This window comes from Catharus ustulatus, chromosome 4, assembly GCF_009819885.2.
Source record: "Catharus ustulatus isolate bCatUst1 chromosome 4, bCatUst1.pri.v2, whole genome shotgun sequence".
NCBI classification, from domain to species: Eukaryota; Metazoa; Chordata; class Aves; order Passeriformes; family Turdidae; genus Catharus; species Catharus ustulatus.
This window is the reverse complement of record NC_046224.1, coordinates 15,692,470-15,706,639: the sequence shown is the minus strand read 5'-3', so window position 1 is coordinate 15,706,639 and position 14,170 is coordinate 15,692,470. Positions and strand designations below refer to the sequence as shown.

The 14,170-nt window shown below is 38.8% G+C and overlaps 2 protein-coding genes across 2 annotated transcripts; one reads left to right on the top strand and one right to left on the bottom strand.

Annotated features, from left to right (window-relative positions):
• Positions 1 to 1,299: 1,299 nt before the first annotated feature.
• TPRKB (TP53RK binding protein) lies at positions 1,300 to 3,574 on the bottom strand. Its single transcript, XM_033058432.2, has 4 exons — positions 3,233 to 3,574; positions 2,675 to 2,797; positions 2,206 to 2,382; positions 1,300 to 1,417 (listed from the first exon to the last, which is right to left on the bottom strand). The coding sequence occupies exons 1-4, from the start codon at positions 3,371 to 3,373 to the stop codon at positions 1,331 to 1,333; spliced, it is 528 nt and encodes a 175-aa protein (XP_032914323.1). The 5' UTR covers positions 3,374 to 3,574; the 3' UTR covers positions 1,300 to 1,330.
• Positions 3,575 to 3,618: 44 nt separating this feature from the next.
• On the top strand, positions 3,619 to 8,817 carry LOC116995921 (putative Dol-P-Glc:Glc(2)Man(9)GlcNAc(2)-PP-Dol alpha-1,2-glucosyltransferase). Its single transcript, XM_033059029.1, has 3 exons — positions 3,619 to 3,801; positions 4,011 to 4,208; positions 5,959 to 8,817. Exons 1-3 carry the CDS (start codon positions 3,637 to 3,639, stop codon positions 7,012 to 7,014), a joined length of 1,419 nt encoding a protein of 472 aa, XP_032914920.1. The 5' UTR covers positions 3,619 to 3,636; the 3' UTR covers positions 7,015 to 8,817.
• Positions 8,818 to 14,170: the final 5,353 nt, after the last annotated feature.

The window sequence follows — 14,170 nt, the reverse complement described above, 5'->3', positions numbered from 1 at the left end:
CTTCATAACTAAATTTGCCATTGGTCTGGTTGGTAAGAAAAGGATGGTATTTGTACTACTGTGTTTTAACTAAGGGAAGACTTAACTGAAATCAAAATGCAAAACTGAAGCTGTTTCTGTATTAAACACAGAAACACGGACAAAAACAGGTCTATATATCAGTTCACTGGTCTGTTTACTGTATGGGACATTTCAACTTTCCTTCAAAATGTATGTGTAAGAATGTGAGGCATTCTCTTCCAAAGATCTTTTAAGTACACAGATCACAATACCTCAGAAAACACCAGAAAAAAAAATGCAGATAGCTGTAGTTTTATGCACATCCCAGAAAAATAATACAGCATAAAAATAACAAACAGTGTGGACTTCTACCTAATTAGGGCAGTAGTTTTACTTAAACAGGATGCATACATGTGATTAAATGATACACATTCACAGCTGTTGCACCTCGTGACTATTGGAAATCAATGGTCCTCCTAGTTCCCTTTGATGGCCTTTCCTAGCAGTAGTTCAAAAAACCAAGACAAGTTTTATGTCCTTTCAGAATGTTATGTAAGCTCTATTGACAATTTAAGTGGATACAAGCTATGGTGCAAATTTGTCCATGAATTCTGCACCTATAACCAGGCTCTGAGTTTAGCATCACCATGCATAAATCACTGTTATGAACTAAAAGCATCACTCCTTATCATTAAAACCAGCAATGGATGACATCAGACTGCCAGGTGCTAACACCACCACAGCATTATCCACACTGACCTTATTCTTCATTGTACACATCTGTGATGCCTCTGCTCCACACTGCCACTGGCCAGCACGGCACCTCTCTGCCTCTTCCTGTCCTCAGAGGGTGGGCAGCAACTCTATGCCAGTAGCACAAAGAGGAAGATGCTGCTGATTGTTTATGGAAAATTTCCTCTTTCTAGTCAATCAGAAATACTTGGGCTGTAAAGATGCCTTTTCTGGCAGTTGTATTGTTAGAAGGCTATCATCCATCAAGTTGCTAAACCAAAACAAATCAGGGTGCAGTTAATAAAAATTATTTACAATGTTTGAACCCTGTCTGGGACTACTAAAACATTTGACAAAAGACAAAAGTAAGTACAGATTTCCAAGCATTTTGTTTAAGTTCAACTTAAAGTACTGCCAATTCTTCCTTGTCAAGAAAAAGGACAGAAATGCCAGTGGCAAATTCTGCTAGGTATGGCAGAGTTGCTCTCTGTGCTTAGAACACAGTTCACGCTACCCTTGTGTCCAAGCTTGGTTAAAGCTCAGATGTCATCAAACTCTCAGTACTACTTCACTTCCTCTGAAATTTATTTCCTCATTTTCACAAAACATCTTTTGTTGACATTCTGCAAACAACACTATCCAATAAGGTGCCGATTTTTTCTTCTTGTGGAGTAACTTTGTACATCTGCAGAAAAAAGGAGAAAACAGGAAAGATGTATAAGGAAGAAAAAAACTAATTACATATCTTCTAAAAATATGTACACAAGAAAAGATTATTACCCTCTCCCCCACTTTTACATTGGAAATTCCTATCTTCTTGTGACTGCAAGACAAATTTGGACTGAAGTAAATTCTGACACTGCAAGAACAAGGAAAGCTATGAAACTGAATGACAGAAGCATCTTTAGCTCCACATGTTAAGTGCTATGATTTGTCCTATTTTATTCACGTCTCCTATCAATGCTTTGACAGACATGATAAAGATGATTTAAGTTACCTGAATTTTATCATGTAGGAGACATGTAGCATATGGTAATCTGTTAAGAGTATACATGCCCTAAGGCAGCTCCTAGCAGCTAATTAAGCTGTTTTTATTTTAACCACCTCTACTGGGACTATCTATGTACTTAAGCTTGTGAAACTGCTCAGGACTGAAGTTTTTAATTAAATTAATATTTGCCTTAAAAACAGGAATCAAAAATGCTTGGATGGTAGGCAGCAATAAGGAATTTATTTTTATGTTCTAATTCCCTGACAACATTAATAATTTGAAGACTTAAACTTTTTGATGTTAGGATGTGACAACTAAAATTTGTTTCAAATAAAAAATTCTAAGAAATAACCAAGGTCCACTTAAAACAGTTGTGCTAAAGAAATACAGATACTAAATTAATTATGTCTGTTGATATTTAATCAGACAACTAAATAAACTATCCCTTTTCTCCGTGTCAGTCTTCTCTTTTGGTTACACACCTTTTTAACTTTGGCAGTGTCTGTTAGCTGGGGGAGTTCATCTAGGGAAACTTGCTGGCCTTCCACCTGAGATGCTATATCTGCCAGGTTTACAGTCTTGTCTCCATCCACAACCAGCACAATGAGTACTGCTGTGTCGCTGTCTGAAATCCCGAACTTTTTAAATGCATCTGAAATCTGAAACAGAAAAAAAAATTAAAATATTATGAGTCACTTTCTCACTAACATAAGGAACCTTTTCAGTTACTGTCTCAGATACACCTAAGAGTATAAATTGACAGACGTGTTACATTAATGGAATTCTGACAAGCTACAAACCATAACAGCACATTAGTAGTTATTAAAAATAACAATTAGAAACTTAGTAGCCAGGTAGAGTGTTAAAGGAATACATGCACTTAGTTTGGCTTAGTTTGTGGATGTTAGCAAGCTTTTCTGGCAAAAAGGAAATTTGTTCAATAAATCTTACATTGTTGCTTGGTGAAAGGCTGAAAATAATTTCTGCATTGAGTGTTCTGGTCTTCATTTTACCTATCTTCTGTAGATGCACTGCTTTGTTGACTGCCACAAGAATCTGAAAAGGATCTACAATCTATAAAACACAACAGAAAGAATTATACAGAATTAACTTACTGTTTTAAAATCTGAAAAAAAATACCCTGACTACTTCCTTTTGATAGCCTAATTCTAACAAAAAAAGGACTAGACTGTGAAACTATTTATGGGTTAAATGAGAACAAAAGCACCAAATAATAGGTTTTTGACAGCATGAATTAATTAGCAGTAGAGTTTACACACGAAGCATGTTTAAACTCCACCAAGCAGGATGAGAAAATTAACCGAAACGCTGTTTCTGGCCAATCTTGCCAAGGCTGTTGTACCCAGACGAAATCAAAGGAGGGCACTTGCGCACAGCCTGGAGAAGGCGCAAAGCAACTCGTGTGACAGCGACTGAGAGCACGGGGCAGCCTCGCCGAGCTCCCACCAGCATTTCCACCCCGCCAGGGCGGCACACGCCTTCACTCACCATCGCCGGGTTTATCAGTGCTCCCTCAATGGATCCCTCCATGGCTTTTTTCCGCAGGGCAGCGGCGTTTTTCAGGTGCTGGAAGAGCAGCAGCGTGACGCTGTGGTCAGGGAACAGCTCCAGCCGGTGCGTTCGCTCCATCCCGGCCCCAGGCTATCGGCGGCACGGAGGTCCCGTAGAAAACACAGCGCTAACAACACGAGGCCGCCCGGTGTGCGCTTCCTACGGGCCTGCCCCGCTCCCGGCCCGGGGACTCGGCTCTCCCTACGGGCCTGCCCCGTTCCCGGCCCGGGGGCTCGGCTCTCCCTACGGGCCTGCCCCGTTCCCGGCCCTTCCCGCCCGCCGGTGCCGCCGCTCGCCCCTCCCCGGAAGGGCGGCCCCACCGCGGCCGGCGCGGAGCCGGCATGGAGCGGGCCGAGGCCTACGGCTTCTCGGGGGCCATGAGCGGCGCCTTCCTGCTGTCGTGCCTGCTCTTCGCGGCCGTCAGCCGCCGGCAGCGCGGGCCCTACATGGACGAGGTGTTCCACGTCCCGCAGGCGCAGGCCTATTGCCAGGGCCGCTTCCTGCAGGTCGGGCAGGGACTCGCAGCGGCAGCGCAGCCGCCGCTCGGGGTCGGGGTGGCCGAACGCGGGTTTGTGGCGGGGGGAGCAGCAGCGCACAGGGCTGGGGACCCTCAGGGCAGCGGGGGCAGGAGCTGTGTGTGCTCCGGGCCGGGCGCAGGGGCAGCGGTGCCGCAGCGGGTCCGTAACGCGGTGTGTGTGTGTGTGTGCCTTGGCAGTGGGACCCCATGATCACCACCCTGCCCGGCCTGTACCTGCTCTCCGTGGGACTGGTGAAGCCCGCGGCCTGGCTCCTCGGCTGGACGGGAAGCGTGGTGTGCTCTGTGGGAATGCTCAGGTTTATCAACCTCCTCTTCAGTGCTGGGAACTTCTATTTACTGTACTTGCTTCTGTTCAAGATCCATCAGAAGAATAAGGTACGGTCAAAGTGAAATCATTTTATGCACTCATACAAGCACCTTTGGCTCAGTGTATGTTCCCTTCACATGTGTGAGATGGTCTCAGTTTTATATAACCTGTGAGTCCCACCATCAGTTTGACTGAGAAAGCACAATCCTCCTTCTCTATTTTTTTAATCTTTTTTCTTGCATAAGGTGCAAGATTCATTCTTATACATAACTACAAGAAGTCTCATTGAAATAAAAGTTAGTAGTGTGTGCAGACTTACTATCCAAAGGTCTGAATGCTCATGTAGTTGGAATTGCTTAAAAGTCCTCACAAAACTTGAACAGCAGCTCCTCGGCTGCTCTGTGAGCAGCCTGTCATTGATGGGGATTTCTTCTTTTTCAGCTGCAGGCATTTAGATTTGTCCTTGTTGAATTTCATCACATTTTGTTACCCCATTCTTCCAGCTTGTGTGGGTCACTCTGGATGACACCTGTGCTCTTGAGCAAGTTGCCTGGTCCTGCCCACACAGTGTGAGCTCCAGACTTGGTCACAGTGTAGCTCCTGATGCTTTCTTGTCTTTGATAAAGCCATTAAACAGGACAGGTCCCAGTATAGATCCCTGTGGTACTGGGGTTGTTACTGTTCTTTGGGTAGAGTTCACCATCCAGCCAGTTTTTACCTGCCTAGTTGTCCATGCATCCAAGTCATAACAGTTCAGCTTGGATACAAGAATGCTGTATATTTAAAATTCTGGAGCATCCACCACTGCAGTAAATAAATTGTTTCAGTGATTAATGGCCTGTTTAAAAACCTTCATGTTAGTGAAGTTACAGTAGTTTAACTTTTAACCTTAAAAGACTTTTTTCCTATTCCCTGATAACTGAAGGATTCCTTTACTATAAAGAAAATTTTTTTGGAGGAACCTCTTCATTTTTAAGCACATGATAACACTGTACAGGATTAGATTAAGTAAATTGTTTCTACTTTTAATTTTATGACTTGGAAGCGGAAACATAAATGTAAGAAGTTTCATGACAGTAGGCTAAGCATTTAGTGATAGTTGGACATTTCTTTGACCTCGGTGTTTTCTCAATTCCTCTTTCTTGTAAGGTGATGAGTGAGCTGTTTCATCCTGCACTATCATTCAGAAACATACAACATTTTTTATGATTTATGATTTGTGGTGGTGTCATGTAGTGAATGGAATAATTGGGAAGACTTTTTAACTGCATGGTCTCCTACCTTTTTTAAAATTTCCTTCTGACTCATGAATTATAATGATTATAAACAATAAAAGCTGCGTCAAAGATGGGAAACTTGGAGTGGGCTCTCTATGGACTGGATTCAAAAGAGGTGATAGCAGAGGCACAGAATGTCTCACAGATAATTATGAGATTGCAGGGATGTAAACCAATTTTTTTTTTTATTTTCTTCTGGCCATTAGTATAGACTTTGATCTAAGGTATGGCAGCAATTATGCTCCCACCTTGATTTTAATGCCGCAAATATGTACACACATTACATATGAGAGAAGTTGGTGTATTTTTGTTGCAATATTTTAAACTCACCTGCAGTAATGTTTTCACTTGGATTTTAACATTGTGTAACTGTGTTAATGTAGCTGGAGCTTAAGAAAAATGTAGCATTTGTGCAATAATGGAAACAAAGAGAGTACATGTTACATTAATGGAATTCTCAAGAATTATACTAGTTTTCTTTTAATGCACTATTTTATTTTACTGGATGTTGTCTAATCGTATTTTTCTTCTTCTTCTTTAGGCTGTGTCTGGTTTCCAGAGAATACTGTCTGCGTTAACTCTTGCAATGTTTCCCACCCTTTATTTTTTTACATTCCTTTATTATACGGATCCAGGATCAGTATTTTTTACTCTCTTTTCCTATTTAATGTGCCTTTATGGTAACCATAAAACTTCTGCTCTCCTTGGATTTTGTGGCTTCATGTTTCGTCAGACGAATATTGTATGGACAGTTTTTTGTGCTGGAAATGTTGTTGCAGAGAAGCTAAATGAAGCCTGGAAGATTGAGTTGCAGAAAAAGAAAGATGAAAAGATTTCTTCTAGGAAAGGATCATTTTCCAATTTGACCAGAATGCTGCAGTTTCTTGTTCAATATCTCATGTCACCTAAAAACTTAGTTACACTTACTGCTCTAACTTGGCCATACATCACATTAGTATCTCTCTTCTTTATTTTTGTCTTCATCAATGGTGGTATAGTTGTTGGTGATAGAAGTAGTCATGAAGCCTGTTTGCACTTTCCTCAGCTGTTCTATTTTCTGTCCTTTACAGTTTTTTTTTCGTTCCCTCATTTATTGACCCCCACTAAAATCAGGAAATTCCTTTTGTCATTGCGAAAGCACCCTGTGCAGTATAGCTTAATCATTGTCATCTCTTTATTCCTGATCTGGAAATTTACCTATGCCCATAAGTATTTACTAGCAGATAACAGACATTATACATTCTATGTCTGGAGAAAAGTGTTCCAAAGACATGAACTTGTAAAATACCTGTTAGTTCCATTCTATATATTTGCTGGCTGGAGTTTTGCTGATACACTAAAATCAAAATCAATATTCTGGATCTTAGTGTATTTTGTATGTTTATTAGCAGTCACAGTTCCTCAGAAATTGCTAGAATTTCGTTACTTTATTTTACCATTCTTAATATATAGGCTCAATATTCCATTGCTGTCTCTGTATAGACAACTTCTGGAGCTGGCTTTTTATATTTTAGTAAATGCTGTAACTTTGTATCTTTTTCTAAACAGAACATTCCAATGGGAAAATAGTGATGAAGTACAGAGGTTTATGTGGTGACTTTTTTTTATATTTTTATACCTGTAGGAAAATACAGTTCTGTTTCAGGACTAGACTATGGAATGAAACGTATGTTTTGCATCATGTAAGGACTGTTTTTCCTAGTTGGAACTAGGAAGAAAGTGCTTTGCTTATATTGTTGCAACCAAATGCAAGTTCTGTTATAATGTGAAGATACTCCATATATTGAATTTATGAGAATTTAAAAATTCAATATGAAGGGAAATGTGAGAACACCTTTCTGTAATCAGTGTAAAATAAAGGAGATGTTTACTGTAACTTTTCATGATATTAAAATATTATATAACATGGCCTTGAAGGTATAACAGTTTATAAGTATGTTTCAGAGATTTCTTTTAGAAATGAAGGATTTCAACCTTTTCAACATTTCTGTTTATTTATCTGTGTGCATATTTATTCCTCAGATCAGGCAACTTCCTTCTAGGTTTACTGGTGGCCAGAGTATAAACCACTACTAAAATACAATATTTTCAAAGCCTCCTATGTCTCACTGAATTTTCATTATTTTTTTTTGTGAGTAAATGCTTACATTAGTTTTGTAAGCAAAATGTAGGCTCTTAAATCATTAGGGCATTTTGAACATTTTATTTCAAACTGGTATTTAGGAAACACAGTGGATGCTATGTGTATGTACCTTCTTTGGAGGAATAAGTGTTACTGTACAATAGAACATAAATGGCAGTTGATAATGTGACCTGTTGGAAAGTGAGTAGTTTACAGATGTCAGACTGCAACATGCAATGGATTGCAGCCCTCTTAAATAATTGAGCATTTATGTCCTGTGGTTCTGTCCTCACAGGTTCGTGCTGAAATCGACTCTGAGTGCACTCCTGAATTGCACTGAGTGTTTCAAAGATCTTTGATTTATAATCTTTGTGAAGTACTAATGGCATTATTGATCTATTTTAAGTATTTTTCATGTTTAACGGAACTTGAATGTATATATTTTGTTTGATGAAAGTAAAATGCAATGTATATATACATACATGTATGTATATATATTTAAAAGCATGTGGTGTGCATTATCATCAGGGTAAATGAAGGCTGTAATAGTTCCTGTCAGTAAATCACTTTATTATAAAGTCTCAAAACAATTTGATTGCTAAAGCGTGTGGCAGGGGAGAGTGCTGTCTAAAACTTCAGATACGGTGTAGCTTCTTCAAATTCATTATTGTTCTGTAATGAAAATACTTCAGCCAAATCTGTGAAACGTCGTATTATCACCACTCAGGTCACTCTGAATTGGAATTGTTTCTCAAGAGGACAGTACTGGGGAGTTAGAGACTCAGGTCAGTACTGTTACTGTTTTCAGTTACAACATGAAAATCCGTGTCCTGGCTCCAATTCCTTCCCTGCACTGGCACTGTGATGGGTGTGGTGAGTTCAGATTCTAGCAATGCCTTTGCAACTCTGTTTCTCCTAAGGAAACCCTCGAACCACTCTTCAAGGAGTATTGTGTTTGTATTGAATTGAAGATAATTGCCAGGTTGCTTTTTGCTTCTTGGCCTTTTGACAGCTTGGTAATTTGTTGTCAGTGTGTACCGTAGGGAAAGCCTTTTTCAATCAGTCCCTGTTTCCTTCTTCAAGTTGAAGGGGCAAGAGAAAGCCAAAATAGATTGCTTTTGAAGAATCCAGCATGGCTCTGGCAGAGTCCGGGATATTGTGTTGTGATTTCAGTATCACAGATTTGGGAGGGGAAGCCCTGTGTGCCTTCTGCTTCCAATTTTGTTTTTGTATGCCATGCCAATAAAATCATAAAATAAAGAGCATTTGCCTGCTTAAGTACAGCTTCATTTGTGCCCTGAAATACTGAGTTGGAATGGTAACATGGAAAGGCATGGGGCTCTGTCTAGTATTCCAACTTGTACCTTAGATCTGAGGGGTTTTCCTGGTTTTATGTAGGGGAGCAGATGTTAATTCCCTTGAGAAAAAAATTTCCTTTCAAAGATCCCTGTGTAGTCCTCAGGTGTTCCATCCAGCATGTCTGTTTTTACTGGTTTTAAATGCCATCCATGAGCAACTCTGTTGAGAGACTGTTCATGCTTCCTGTTTTTAACAGAAGTAGCAGCTGTGTTTCAAGTGGAAAGAACCAGTTTAAATATGTACAATTTTAAAACATTTTTTTTTGTTGTGAAAAGTGAATGCCAAAAGTCCACCAAAATATTGAGCACAATACTTTTCTAATGAGCTCCATGCCAGGAAACACTAGAAAAATTACACATACAGAGATGTCTGCAACCTGTTGGGGTTGTTCATCCAGAACTGTGAAATGCCATAATATTTTATAATGGAGTTTATCACTATACTTACAGGTTTTAATTTAAAAGTACAGATATGCTTAATATATGTTGCTCATTTGAAAGCAGGCTGAGTTGATAAAAGTTTATTTAAAGAGGGAAGTTGATGAATTACTGAAGTATGAAAGGAGAATGTATTTGTAGAATAAAGCTATGTTTTCACTTTTGCCTATGAGCCTGAGGGTGTTTGTAGGTAATACTCAATGTTAGCCAAGTCAGTCCAGAAATCAGAGGGGTTATGTTTGTATCAGAATTGGTTGTAAAGAAAGATCTCCAAATTCCACCAGTGTTTTCTAGAACTTCGACAAATAGCAGTAGCAATGTTTGAAATCCATTGAAAAATGGATTTTAGTGTTTTGTTCCTGAAATATTCCCATTGTAGTTGTTTCTAATGTATTAGCTCTTTTCCTTAAAGACATGCAGAAAGGGCTATATTTATGTTGCTTTATGTTGCCAAGGTCTTCAATAGATTCAATAGAACTGTAATTGCTTACTTTAGGTTAATTCTCAGCAGGTGTCAATGAAATTTCTTACAACAGCTTTAAAATGTTGATTTCTTGTAAATTTTATTAGTTATAAATCTAGAATAAAATCATGCTAATTTTCTTGACGTATTCGAGGTAAAAACAAAAATAGCATAGCTGGTATTTCTATAATGGCTGCTTTGAAAAAAGGATCACTTTTATTTTTTCTCAGAAATGAGATGATTTTTCAGTAACTGTTGGAACAATAAAAATAGCTGAACAGTCACAGCATGGCTGAATTGTTTTGAAGTAGGGGAAAATACAAACAATAGAACATTATTTATTTCTTGTAGTTAAAAATATGTTATTCAGCAATATAGGAAGTTTGATAATTCTTTATGCTGTGAACTGCTATTTGTGAGCATTCTATATTTCATTCATTTTAAATTCTTTGACAGTACATGTTAATGTTCAAAATTAGTAAGGATTTGCTAATAATAATAATAATAATAAGTGATGCTGAAATATTTTTTACCTGTTAATTTTCTGGAGGGTTGATAAACAAGATGGATTACTTCTTAGAAAATAAGGAAAAAGTATTCTATAGTATCTGGGGGCAGTTGAATTTTGTCCTGTTAATGCAGCTCTGGTGTTTTTTGTTGTTCACAAGGTGGCAGTCCTGTGCTGTTTTCTTGAGTGACCAAGTGCTTAGTGCAATGCTGCTTGAAATCATAATGTTGTTCCAGCAGCACTCTGATAATTAGAAAACTTCAGGCTCTCTCATGGCTAGTTGCTTGTTTTAGTAACTGATTTAGCTATAATATCCTTGTCAATTTTAAATATATATAGAATGTTAAGTTTTACTAGGACAAGTTTGTTCATCTTTAAAGTGTCTTTCCAGCATTTTTTTCTGTTTGTGAAATTTTCATGTCTGCTCTAAGAGAACAAAATGAAACTTGAAATCCTGTGTAAAGGTGTTGTTTTTAGCAGATTAACAAATTTCCTTTGGGTATTTTATTATTAAATTTCACTGTATTCTTATTTTCTTTTCATATTCTTTCCATTTGTCTTGGTCTAAGAAGAAAAAACCCTGAAGGACAAATTGAGAAAAGCAGAGTAATTATGCTTTTGAGACTGACAGATGGTGATTTTCTAAAATATTCAGTCTTATTTGTGCAATGCACATATAAACTATAAATGTTCAAGTGTCTATTGGCCCTATAGTAGTCTACATACTGTCTTTTAAATGCATCATCTAGTTTTTGTGTAATGAAAAACTGTAAATCCCAGTCCATGAAAATGCTTCTAATTATCTTAAACTTTGTCTATATTCAGCATCCTAATTTTTTTCTCCTGAAAAACTTTGCTCTCCTTGCTTATCCCTTGTTAGATAAGACATGCCTTTTATTTTCAATTCAGTGACATTTTTCTGTCACCTGAGGCATGTTTTATAGAAAAACATCCTTCTTAAAAGTATGCTTTATATAGATGCAGATAATTGGATTTGCTAACAAACATCCTTTTGGATGCAAAAGGGATCTCTATGAGACAGAAATGCTAATTTACCTAGCCATGTGTAGCTAAAATGGCCTTAATTTGCCAGTTTTTCTGCTTGATCTCAGAATATGCTCAGGACGTCACGCTGTTCCTTCAGTTTCACGGATAGTTGGGATACAAGGAGCAGGAAGCAAGAGGAAAAATATTTCTGCAGATCATTGTCATTGCAGTTCTGCCATGGCTGGGAGCATGCAAGGCTGCCAGGAGCAGCAGAGAGTGGATGTTTGGGGGGCTGGAGGGCACTGCTGAATTTAGAAGAGCACTGTGGCTGGCTAAAGTACACGGTGACAGGGGAGAGCTGCTTGCCATACACGAGTGGGAACGTCTTCTCCAGCTGCAAGGAGGTTCTGGCAGAATGATCCTGCTGAAACCTGACAGTGAACTGGTTTGTTGGAATGTTTTAGTGCTTTGCTGTGCATCTGTAAATAAATAACCTTTCTGTGTTCAGGAAATGTGAGCTTACTTGAAACACAGCCGTGTGTCACAAATAAGGAAGGAGTTGCTTTCATTTTTATGGAATCAATCATTAGGGTTGGACAAGACTCACAAGTTTGAGTCCAGCTATCAACCCAGTACCACCTTTTTAACCACTAAACCATATCCCCAACTGCCACATTCATGCACATTTTGAACCTGTGGAGGGATGGTGATTCCACCACTTCCCTGGACAGCCTGTTTCAAAGCCTGACTACCCTTTTCATGAAAAAAAATTTTGTATTGTCTAATCTAAACTTAAGGCCATTTCATCTGGTCCTCTCACTTGTTACATGGGAGGAGAAACCAGCCCTGACCTGGCTACAGCCTTGTTTCAGAGACCACTTTAAACCCCCTTTAACCTGTAAATTTAATATTTTTAAATCACTTTTTCATGCATTTTCCTGTGATTCTCATTTGATTCCCATCCAATCTCAAACAGAACATTGATGTCGTTCATCAATGTGAATGATTTTCACATCGTCAGTTGCCCAGATACTTTAGTGGGTTTATAATACAGAATTGATGCATCTTAAAAAATAAATGTTGTTAAAGTAATGTTTCCCATGTGCTTTTATATTCTGGTTTTAAGTAGACGTAAATTAATATCCCATGCATTTAATTCAAATTGGCTTGAACTCCTATTAATAACAGCAGTGTATGCCTTTTCAAAGATGTAATTGCAAGAGTTCATGTCCTTAGCTACATTCCCATCTTCTGTAATGAGACTACATTTTGACATTTTCATATCAACCCTCCTAAAAGTATTGTCATAGGAATAATCTTGTGAAAATATAATGAAAAAGGAATGGTGATTATCGCTGGCAAGACTCTAATTTTAGGGCACTACTTCAGACCTGCAAGTTTAGTACATGTAAATCATGCTGCATTTTCCTGTGTTCCCATGAAATCTCAAGGCATTGCCTTGCTGAACTGAAATTTAAATGTCACACTTCAAAAGAACAAAGGAAAGGCAGTTGGGAGCATCACTGATTTCAGGGGTAACTCTTCACCCTTGGGGTCAGTGCTGATCAAATGCCACCACATTGTTGGTGTGTGGCAGCAAGCAAGCATGGCTATAGTCCTGGTGAAGGGCAGTGAGGGTATTTTGTGTGCTGTGTGTGGGATTCCTTCTCACCAGCTGCTCTGTGCATTCCTGAGCTGCTACAGTGCTGCATACTTGTTACCAATAGCATTATTTTGCTAGAGATAGTTGTGAAGATGGGAATTCATCTGCCAGATGTCTCATTGAAACCACCTTCTAGTGTGAGCTGCTTGCCAGAGCACTCCTGTTCAGGCAGGGCACCCCTGGCCTGGGGAAGCCTCAGATCCAGGACTGAGGCCAGGATGACCAGTGTTCGAGCTGATTTTCCTGGCAACCACTCTGCTAGCTAAATTTGTGAAGTTTCAACCCAATCCAATGTGTTGCTAACTTACTTTAAAATCTCAAGAAGCCTTGTGGCATTGCCTTGTCTCTTCAGGTCCAGCCCCTGGAGAAAGAAAAAGTAACACATCAAAGGAAAAGAAATTTATTTGTTGTCTACAGTAAAGAGTTGTATGTATCTTTGCTAAAACTGTATCAGTGCACATTTGCTTGAGTAACAGTGAGTTTTGTTGCCTTAATTATCACTAGAATGGAATTTTCTGCCTTCTTTTCTGGAACAAGGAAGAAGAATAGTTTGTTTAAAACCAAAAAGAAATTAGGTGCTGACAGTTTTCTTAAGAATTAAGGAAATATATTTGGGATTCTGAAACGGCTGTTGTCTGAGAGAAGCTTTAAGTTCGCTTCAAGATAAATGCTAGTAATTTTACTTCTCCCTCCTATACTGCTTATAAAATATATGTTACTTAAATTTTGTGAGGGTGGAAGAGGAGGGTAGCATTACAGTGGCCTGGTCTGGCTGTTTGCCTGACAGGAAGGCACAAAACTATCTAAGGACTGCTACCAAGCAGAAAGTTACTTTCCATATTATGTAAGTGAATCCTGTAGAGTTTAACATTTTGAAACTGAAATGGAGCTCCTCTTTTGAAAACACACTCTATTTAAAGCAGTCAAGTGGTAATGAATTTGCCATTTCATTAGATGAGCTTTTGCAGAGATTAATTACTTCTACTCTTAGGAACCTTTTCTCTCTTGTTATGATCTATTTGCTACATCTGTGCAAAGACAATTTTCCTCATTTTCCTCTTCCAGTTGTGCAGATACATATAATTTATGCTCATATGTGCAGCTCACAACACAACAGCCTCTTAACCTACTGACCTACAGAGATGTGAGAGTTTGGCATCCCAGATTGGTTTTCCCTGGCTTTATTTTCAGCACATAAAGAAGTTATGATTAAT